The 10,916-nt window shown below is 41.7% G+C and overlaps 1 protein-coding gene across 4 annotated transcripts in view; it reads right to left on the bottom strand.

Moving 5' to 3' along the window:
* Positions 1-232: 232 nt before the first annotated feature.
* Positions 233-10,916, bottom strand: part of carmil2 (capping protein regulator and myosin 1 linker 2) — a 37,509-nt gene continuing 26,825 nt past the window's right edge. The window contains exons 32-40 of one of the 4 annotated variants that reach the window (XM_079621408.1): positions 7,209-7,312; positions 6,251-7,028; positions 5,609-5,713; positions 5,179-5,215; positions 4,486-4,554; positions 3,888-4,235; positions 1,808-1,915; positions 711-806; positions 233-595 (exon numbers count right to left, since the gene is read on the bottom strand). In XM_079621408.1, coding sequence (XP_079477534.1) covers positions 390-595; positions 711-806; positions 1,808-1,915; positions 3,888-4,235; positions 4,486-4,554; positions 5,179-5,215; positions 5,609-5,713; positions 6,251-7,028; positions 7,209-7,312 — 1,851 coding nt within the window. In that variant the 3' untranslated portion in view covers positions 233-389. Of the gene's footprint in view, positions 596-701; positions 807-1,807; positions 1,916-3,887; positions 4,236-4,485; positions 4,555-5,178; positions 5,216-5,608; positions 5,714-6,250; positions 7,029-7,208; positions 7,313-10,916 lie in introns of all 4 variants that reach the window. The other 3 variants (XM_079621407.1, XM_079621409.1, XM_079621410.1) reach the window with 3 other exon arrangements.

The raw sequence follows: 10,916 nt of genomic DNA, 5'->3' as shown, positions 1-10,916 counted from the left end.
ACATAAATGTTTTCCAAACATATGCAGGGAGCTAAAAAGCTCTGCCAATAATTCATATAGATAGAGGTCCTGCAAAATATATCATACCCTTAGATTTACTCTCTTTTTACATGTTGTAATGTAGGTAAGTTTAATCAAATCACACCGGCTAACGCTTTGATTCGCACCAAATGGAAGCTGTGTTGAGGAAGGGAAGTGTGTTGATATCCATGAAAAAAGTCAGGACTCGTAATGACACAACAGAATTCACTTTTTAATCATTATTAACAAGTATAGGTATTGATTTACTCTTCTTTTTTTTTTTAAACGCATTTGTTCATAATTCATTCTTTTGTACATAATCTGGCGTGCAAGGCAAAGGTACACATAGAAAATAGATTTGCGCAGGGTCAGTCCATGTGTGTCTCAGGTGAGGGGGATTCAGTTCTTTGGTCTGATGTTTCTCCCTGCGTTGTGTGCTCCTCTGAGACTGTCTCGCTCCTCTCCTGGTTGGTCACTTGCTCGCTGGGCCCGGATGGGCTCTGCTCTGATTTGCTGTTTGTGACTGTTGTGCTGTCCGTCTGATCAGTGCTGTCCTCCTTCTCCCTAGATTTCACTGTGAATGCACATGATGAGCACGTTAGTAAGATGTCTAATGGAAGTTCTGCACAAACTGTATATATAATGGTGTCGGAGTGGAGTTAATCTCTTCCTCCGCTCACCTTCCTCACCCTCAGGTAAATCCTCTGAGCAGGGCGTCAGTTCCCCCAGGTTCACTCGCTTCCCCCCCGGTGACCTCTGCCGCCTTGGCAGCGCAGCCTTCAGCTCTGAAAGAGGCCGTAATAACAACTGCCATCATTGAAAAGTGACATACAGTCGATTGTTGCTTTCAAAATGAAAAACAAAACAATTACAAACAAAAAAGAATGCGTTTTGTGTTTTAAAGACCACATGAAATCAACATTTTGTGGCTTTTAGTCTACAGGCTTAAAGGGATAGTTCACTTTAAAATGAAAATTCTGTCATCATATACTGACCCTCAAGTTGTTTCAAACCTGTATGAATTTCTTTCTTCTGCTGAACACAAAAGAAGATATTTTGAAGAATGTAGGTAACCAAACAGTTAACTGGTCCCATTGACTTCCATAGTAGTTTTTTTTTTCTACTATGGAAGTCAATGGGGTCCATGAACTGTCTGGTTACAGACATTCTTCAAAATATCTTCCTTTGTGTTCAGCAGAAGAAAGAAATTCAAACAGGTTTTGAAACAACTTGAGGGTGAGTAAATGACAAAAAAAATTTGTAAAGTAAACTATTCCTTTAAGCAGCACAACTGAAACTAAATGTTTCTTGAGCACCAAATCAGAATTTTAGTATGATTTTTAGAGGATCATGTGACACTAAAAATGGCTGCTGAAAATCCAGCTTTGCTATCACAGGAATAAATTAAATGTTATACAAATTATATAATATTACAGTTTTTACTATAGTTTTAATCAAATAAATGCAACCTTGGTGAGAATAAGAGACTTCTTTCAAAAGCATTACCAAATCTTACACACACCAAACTTTTGAACGTTAGTGTTAGCCTATATGCTAGTTGACTCCAAAAAGTAGTTTGACACATTACTCCTAATAATACCTGCAACTGACTAGCAATACATCTTCTTTAATGTGCAATCAATGTCACATTGACAGTTAAAGCAGCATTACATTATTACTCTTCAAACATCTCCCTCATATTACTTGTGTGGAATCATTCAGAGCGCTGCTCAGAAACACAAGGTGACATATTGTGAGTGACAGTTGTGAGACATCAGAGGCTCACCCTCAGGGTCAAGCATGGTGGCGTGTTGGAGGAGTGAATCCTCATGGACAGACACGGCACGGCGCTGGGGAGAGGGCTTCATGCGGGGCCGTGGAATAGGGAGGGTCTCTATGAGAGGAAATACGGTCAGACTGCGTCCGTTCTTATAAAAGACATGAACACAATACAGCACAATGTCTTTTAGGGCTGTTTTATGCCTTTTATTATACAGGACAGGGAGGATTGACGGTGGGAATGAATGGGAGAAATTGGGGAACATTACAGTCAGGATTCAAACCGGTGACCCTTTATGTCATGAGCGTAGCGCCACAGCTATGAACATCAAAAGGTCGTTTACAACAGATTCACAAATGAGAAAAATATCTGCATCAGGGCGTATGGAGGAAGGGTGGAACTCAATGAAAATAAAGAATAAAATGACAGACTACTCACTGTCCACAGAAAATGCTGACACGAACGCAACACTTGACACCGCCAGGGGATGTTCAGCTTATCTCATTATCACAATATTCATATTCTCACTTAGGTGGTTATTGCACTAAGATAACATTTGGAGATACAAAGAGTATTTTGGACAAACACTCAAAAGAATGAATGCATTTTCATCAGGGCCCATTTGCTGCATCAGTCTCACAAGCATTGAATTACTGATGGGATAGGGCTAACTGAATTGTGCTCGGACTCTGAGAGCTTTAAGATCAGCCATCGAGGGAGGTGTTGAATGAAAACAGACACTACTCGAGTCATTACGTGGCCCTACTTTATTATTATAAATTTATTTAGACAGGGATGGATATCATGAAGGCCGAGTGTGAGTGCGTGCATGAAACAAAGTGAAAAGAAAGAAGCAGAATAGAAGACAGACTGTCAATCAATTGAAGGGATATTCAAATAAATATCATTATCTATCTATCCATCCATCCAAGAAACAACCCAGAGACCCATTCTTTAAAATAACCGGCTCAAAAGAGTAATTTGTTTTGAGAACTGGACTAACCTGGTTGTTCTTGTTTTTGATTCACTAAAAAGAACTGGTTCATATGAGTCATTTGTTTGTGAACTGGACAAAACTTGTCACATTTGATAGTTATTTTTTGCATAAAGGCCATGAGGACAACTCAATAAAAAATACATTTCTTGTTTTTTTTCTGCATCCCATTCAATAAAGGAAGTGAATTCACATTCACTACAAAATATTATTTCATTAGCCATAGCCCTAAACACTGAAAAGTGGTGCAGGAAACACCATAAAAGTAGTCAACGTTACTTATGCGCTACATATCAAGTCATTTGTGAAGTCACTATTTACTGATAATCTTGCCCTCAATAAGGCTATGTTTACACGGAAACGATCTGAAGAGAAAACGCAAAAGTGGCGTTGCGTTATCACTTTTTATTCTGCGTTTAGACGAGCGTTATTGGGGGGAAATCTGCGTGCATATGGTGACGCAAAAGTGTGTGAAATTGGATGTAGTGTGCACTCCAGGCGGCTAGGTGGCAATGTGAAGCACTGAAAGTGAAAGAGACGCTGACACTGTTTTTCATGTTTAATACGGTAAAGCTGCTGCTTTAACCCTCGGCGCTCTTCGCGTGTCGCTCAATAATGACAGATTTTTTTTGTTTGTTTTTTTGTCAATGAAATTAATGCTATAATTTAGTTTGATAATGTTTTGTTATTTTCCTGTACTGGTGCATGCCTGTGATGTAAACACGTACGCGACGCCTTCACTGTCTAGCAGACTTTAGCGTTTTTACCCTTTAGACGGGAACGCGATGGTGGAGCGTTTTTAAGATTTCCACTCTGGAGAGTGGTTTCACTTTTTTGTGTTTTTAAGCCCCAAAAACGCTGTTGCCGTGTAAACGAAAGGCACATCCGATAAAATATTTTTACGTTTTCACCTGCGAGGAGTTTGACAGACACCTTGAAGGTGAGAAAATATTAAGAGGGTGAGAACGTAGAATTTCAAGTTTTGGGTGAATTATCCCCTTAAAACTAATTTTCAACAGCACATTACATGAAAACTAGCCATCCAAACCCTGCATGCTGCATCATCCCCACAAGACTGACAGGTAGGCAAACCTTCAGTGACGGATTGTGCTCTCTCTGCACGCTCTCTGATATCCGTGCTGAGGATCCTCCGTGGCGAGGGGGCTGGAGGCGTCTCTTTGCGGGGAGATGGGGTCGGAGGCTCCTCCTGGGGCTGGGAGTGAGGGATGGTCTCGGACACCTCTGCCTGACCATCCTGAGAAGGGCTGGGGATCTTGGGAGTGACCGTGGCTGTTCGTGCTGCCTCACTGCCGGGAAGTAGAATGGGTTTCATGGCCGGTTTAGGGGGCAACGGGCCTATAGGACGCTCTGGAAGTAGCGGCCTTTCTGTACGGTGGAAGTCTGTAACACTCTGGGTCACTCGGGTTGGTCGCCTGGTGTCTGGAGAAAATAGGAGGTTTAGAGTCAGCATGAAATCAATTCACTAAATGAATGTTACCTTATTTTAAATTCACATTAAAATGTTCCTCCGTCCAATCAAAAACTGATGGATAGAACAATGTCCCTTCCCTACATTTTTCACTCAGATGTACATCACAATACGAAAAAATGCCGCTGCTCCAGTTTCATTGTAAATTTAAAAGTCATCACTACGATGAAAATTACTGAAGCTGGGTGATTAATTTCTTACCTGATGAGGTGGACATTGTGCGAGGTTTCATAAATGTAGGCGGAGGCTCAGGTTTGTCAAGTATGGCCCCTAAAAAACAAGCAAAGTGTACTGAATAATAGAGGAAATGGCTTGACAGACCCATGAGAAAATGCTTCACATCAACACCAAATACATGCTGAGCTGTGCTAATGCATAAGAATAAATACACCGAAAGTAGCTTAAGGAAAAGGATTTCAGGGCAGAACCTGCAGAAATTGAAACTGCCTTTAAATTGGATATTTTGCTGTTTGCATTAATCATAGAATTATGTGCAGACATATGGCCTTTAGCTAGACTTACAAAATATATACTTGATTAAATATACACAAACACACACACATAAACACACACAGGGATGGTATATAGATATATTAACATAAACATATGATAAATCCAAAGGATTTAAAAAAAAAAAAAAAAAAAAAAAGACTTGCAACATGAATTAAGGTAAGAAGAGAAACGTCACTATATTTTGCGTCTCACAATCAGTGAATGACCTAAACACATTAGAAGCACACATATGCCACACCATCGTGTGACTCTCTAGCAGTCACACCTGAAACCCTATTATAGAAACCCTGAGATCACCACTGTCAAAATTCAGATGTGCTGACACAAATACTCACATCCCAGCACAAGGTCTACACACTGTCGCTGAATAATGTGTCTTACCCTCAGAGTTGGCTTTCCTCAGCTCCTCATCTTTGCTCTGTAAGAGGATAACACTGGTTTAAATCAGATGCCTAGTGAAGTAAGTGTATAATCTCTAATTCTCCTACACCTTTTTTTCATGCAAGAGATTACTTTGATACTGCGGTTTTAGCAGAGTAAGCGTATATTACTGGGGGAAAGGTGCTTTTGCTTGATATGAGGCATTTATGCAGGACCAAATCCAATAACAGTAAATTATTGATGACCATTAATAAAGTTTAAAAGGTCTTCAGAGAAGAGAACAGACTTCTTCGATTAATTCAGTTCAAAGTGGTATTGTTTTTCACAATAACAAGTTGGACTGTTTACTCAAAAACATGCAAGTAGCATAGACAAATTTCTAACATCCTAGTTAGAGAATTGGAAGCATAGGGGAAATAGCCACACTTACCTGGATCTGTTTGGAGTCGGTGGGAGATGTTTTAGTGACTCCCATGCGGTGAAGCATAACATGGAGACGCTGTTCAAAGCTGGATGAGCTCTCCGATGCATGTTTCTACACAATGATCCGGAAATTTAATTCTTAGAACATTACAAATAGAACAAGAAACACTTCTATAACTATTTTTCAGAGACCTCTTTAGGATGTGAGATCAGCCATAGATGGATCAAGAGTCAATATGAACCTCTAAAAATGATGGCACCGTCTCATCCAGAGGGCTTTTGGGGTAGGAACCAACAGCGACCAATCTATTTAAAACTGACTCACTGTCTTCAGCATTAGCAGACAGAAATCATATTTTACATATCGTTTTACATTTCTTTTGATTATTTTATATCTATGTTACTGGAAAACAAAACTAAAATAGAGATAAGACAATTACTTTTTAATGTGTACCATCTGACACCAAAAGTACTATGGTACTGCCATTGTACTTTCAAAATGCACTTAAAAATAAGCCGATCAGACACAGTTATTGGCCTACTATTTAACCTATAAAACAAATATAAGTAGTCGGCCTCTAAACATTTAAACATAATCTTCATTCATTTAACATCTAGTCTAGCTTAATCAGAACCACTGCTCAATTACCTTAGCGTGCGTGGCTGTGCCGTCCTGCTCTGGCAAGACCTCTGAGAGCAGGATGAGGGACTGTGATTTGCCCTCTCTGAGAGAGCGACGGATGGGTTTGGGCCTCCGCTCTCCATCTGGGGTGCGACTCTTCTCCAGGGTCCGGCTCTTCTCCCGCTCTGAGGGTGACACACCTGGGACCGGGCTGGGTGTTTTGGTGGGAATAGGAGGTGCAGCAGGGGACAGTATTGGGGCCTCTTCAGTTTTGCATGGGGATGAGGCAGGAGGTACGGAAGTGGATGCAGGTGGGATCAGTGCAGGTGTGGGGGCAGGTGAAGGACCACTGGGTGACATTGTGTACTCATTAATTGGTGCAGTTGTTGTGGAATCTGTGATGGTGAGGACGGTGGGGGTGGCCGTGGTTGTGGCCGCCTTGACTACGTTTTCCTCATCCAGTTTCTCTTTGTCCCTCTCCTTCTCCTTCTCTCGTTCCCTCTCTTTTTCTCTTTCCCTTTCCTTTTCTCGCTCTTTCTCTGCACGTGCTGCCTCCCGGAGTGGTCGGATGAGATCAGCTATTGAAGTCTTTTTGGCCTTGCCCTCGGGACCACCGTCACCCTTGGCCCCTCGACCTGCACGGACTTTCTTAAAAGCGAAAAAGTCACCAAACTTCTTCTTAATGTTTTTGGAGGGGGCTGTGGTGGGGATGGGGGTTGTAGTGGAGGTGGTAGGAGGGACGGTTGTGACACACGTGGGCTCTGCAGGTTGTGCTTTAATGAGGGGCTCCTCCCTCTGGTGCTTTCTGAACACGAGGAGAGGAGAGGCATGATGGGAAATGTCTTTTGACAACCGATAAGGATATTTTTTTGTTAGAGATCATGTTTTAATCATTTGCCCTCATTAATTCCAGTTCTATGAAAAATATCTGTGTATTAACATTGTTTTGCATACGTGAGTGTTTTTGTATGTGTTGTGTACTCACAGGGGGTCATCAGGGATGATTTTTTTGGTGAAGAACTCTTCTACACCTTCATCAACCCTCCCCATGTTCTCATTGGCCTCATTCTCGCTTTCAGCGGCCTGCTCCTGCACACATACAAAGAAACACAAACAAAAGGTCATTCACCCAATTCAAATCTACTACATGTTTTATTCGAACGGGAAAAACTGTATTTTAGCCTAATGGAATGAAAAGATTAACATGATTTACACAAGACATGACTCTCAGACAACACACCCACAGATTGCCCACAAACGTTCACTGAGCATCTAATACACACAAAACTTCTGAGCACTTGTGAAAATACCAGACTACCTGAGAGCAAGCCAACTTCCAGGAATATGGGGTGCACAATTTATATGTCAGTTTGCTAAGAAACAAAATGGTGTCTACAAAGTACTGCGTTGACATTAGAAAAAAAAATCAATGCTAGATATGACAAAGTTTACACCAAAGTGAATATAAAACATCTGAATGGCTGTTTGAAAGAATGTAAATACTGTTTGACTTCCTTTCTTCTCCGCTTTGTGTCCAGAGTTACCAGGTTAATTCAGCTTTTTTAAAGCACCATCTACTGTCAGAGTGAATCACTATTTTTTTACACTTTGGTCTGAACAGACAAAATCGCATGCGAAAATCATGAATTTCGGGCTGAACATTCGTGTTGGTGTGAACAGGCCTTTAGCCAGAATAAGCTGCAGAATTAACCAGACTTTATAGCAACAGTTAAAAGCGGTAAAAAGGGAACTATACGGTTATCCGGACCACACGTGTGTCTTTTAGTCCCATATAGTCCGTATAGTCATCCCTGATTGGTCTTAACCCCAGTGACGGGTAGGTTTAGGGGCGGGGTTAGGAGTAGGCCATCGTATGATTGGTCTTAACCCCAGTGATGGGTAGGTTTAGGGGCGGGGTTAGGGGTAGGCCATCGTATGATTGGTCTTAACCCCAGTGACGGGTAGGTTTAGGGGTGGGGTTAGGGTAGGCCATCGTATGATTGGGTCTTAACCCCAGTGGACGGGTAGGTTTAGGGGCGGGGTTAGGGGTAGGCCATCGTATGATTGGTCTTAACCCCAGTGAAGGGTAGGTTTAGGGGTGGGGTTAGGGGTAGGCCATCGTATGATTGGTCTTAACCCCAGTGACGGGTAGGTTTAGGGGTGGGGTTAGGGGTAGGTCATCGTATGATTGGTCTTAACCCCAGTGACGGGTAGGTTTAGGGGTGGGGTTAGGAGTAGGCCATCGTATGATTGGTCTTAACCCCAGTGACGGGTAGGTTTAGGGGTGGGGTTAGGGGTAGGCCATCGTATGATTGGTCTTAACCCCAGTGAGGGGTAGGTTTAGGGGCGGGGTTAGGGGTAGGCCATCGTATGATTGGTCTTAACCCCAGTGACGGGTAGGTTTAGGGGTGGGGTTAGGGGTAGGCCATCGTATGATTGGTCTTAACCCCAGTGACGGGTAGGTTTAGGGGCGGGGTTAGGGGTAGGCCATCGTATGATTGGTCTTAACCCCAGTGACGGGTAGGTTTAGGGGTGGGGTTAGGAGTAGGCCATCGTATGATTGGTCTTAACCCCAGTGACGGGTAGGTTTAGGGGTGGGGTTAGGGGTAGGCCATCGTATGATTGGTCTTAACCCCCAGTGAGGGGTAGGTTTAGGGGCGGGTTAGGGGTAGGCCATCGTGTGGTCCGGATAACCTATACCGTAAAAAGAAAAACTGTTAAAAACTACAACTACAACATGACTATCAACCAATCAGTGCCCTTTGATTTAGTGTTAGGCTTAATGTTGATAGAATGTTGCATTAAAATGTGTTAAAAAAATCCTAGGGTAAGCTTAAACACTAACTCACATTTACTCATTAAACATGGCATGATTCAGACTGTGTTATAAGTTAGAAAGGTTTTCTGTCTGCAATGGATTTGTCTTTAGGCGAATCTGTCTACTGTCCCAGGAGAGAACCAAACCCTGCCTCAATTTTTCTGTCTGTTCCCCCCCACCACCTAATAGAATTACGCCCCTCAGATACAGCCTCATCACACTCACACTTAAATGAGCGTATGAGTGCTCATCAGTGGCGACTGGTGTATCTGTCATGTAGCCACAGTAATAACACAATAGGCGCAAACATGGAGGTTGATTGTTGCAAGATCTGCCCGTCCTGATAGTTATTAAACAAAAGTTTTAATGACATTACACCACATTGTGATTGAGATAAATGAGCAAAAGGATTTTCATGATGGCAATCATTAATCTGTTATTCTAACAATATGTTGCCTGTAAGCTGAAATCATACTGCTGATCGTTTCTACAAAGGCTTTAGAAATATTGGTTTGTGAGGATTAATTGATGTTAATGTATATAATAGAAACACAAATCAAGCCATTTGAGCTGTATTATACAGCATATAATGTATATAGCATAAATATATTATTAGTATTCATAATGATCAGACAGAAAACATTAAAGACAAGGGATAATTCTTAAGTAATGAACTAGACTAGAGAGCAGCAGTTCTTAACCAGGGTGTCGGAGGCCTCAGCAAACTTCCAAAGGGGCCTCAAGATGAACAATAAGTATTTAAAATAATAAATCATTAATATATTGAAATAACCAAGCTCTAAACCTGAAAAATGGTTTTAAAAAAATTGATGATACTTGATTTGGCTTCAAGTCAAAAAGGTTGAGAACCACTGAACTAGAGGTTAATTCATATAGTAGCAACTTTAAAAACTCAACATTAAACATCATTCACATTTCACAACTCATTTTTCTTTTCCATAATGTGATGTATTTACCTGGATTGTGAAAAGTAGTCTCCAAATAGCAGGTTGGAGAGGAATAAGAGGGATTAATGACATCAGTCAAAAAGTAAAGTTGTTTCAGAGGTGGACCAATTTTAATGAAATATTACATTTTTCTTCCTTTTTTTGTACTGGTAATGTTTTTTTGTTTTTTTAAATATGCACATATTAATCACTCACATTAAGACCACAGATGCGAATTAAGAAAGAAAAACTGGGTCAACATTGATTGCATGTTGACTTTTTAACTGTGCCAGATCAGTAGCTTACAAACACTATACACACACAAAAGCACAGGGTGCGCGCGGTCTGTGTGTTTTGCCTGTTTCCTGCTGCTGCTGCACAGACTGCGAGGCCTTCGGGCAGTTTGGGTTCTGCAGGAAGAGAAAGAAAGAAATATGGAGAAAGAGAGAGAGAGAGAGAGAGATGAGAGAGGAGAGAGAGAGAGAGAGAGAGAGAGAGAGAGAGAGAGAGAGAGGAGAGAGAGAGAGAGAGAGAGAGAGAGAGAGAGAGAGAGAGAGAGAGAGAGAGAGAGAGAGAGAGAGAGAGAGAGAGAGAGAGAGAGAGAGAGAGATGAGAGAGAGAGAGAGAGAGAGAGAGAGAGAGAGAGAGAGAGAAGGGAGAGACCACGGCAGCTCTATAGCAACCATATGCAAATGAGGCACCGCACACCACATGAGAAATGGATTATAAATCTTTTAGCACCTCTCGACCAATGAGAAGGCAAAGCACTCATCACTCCATCTTCAAAAAGAGGAGGAGAGCAGGCGCTACGTTGTGTGAGGCGACACAAGGAGAGGTGTTTCCCACATATCTTAATAACACACGATCATTTTCTCCAACAAAACACACTGCATGAACAGTGCACACTGCACCCACACAGCTCAGGTTT

This window comes from Phoxinus phoxinus, assembly GCF_949152265.1.
Source record: "Phoxinus phoxinus genome assembly, chromosome: 8".
NCBI classification, from domain to species: Eukaryota; Metazoa; Chordata; class Actinopteri; order Cypriniformes; family Leuciscidae; genus Phoxinus; species Phoxinus phoxinus.
The sequence above is the reverse complement of the archived record's forward strand: the minus strand, read 5'-3'. Positions and strand labels throughout refer to the sequence as shown.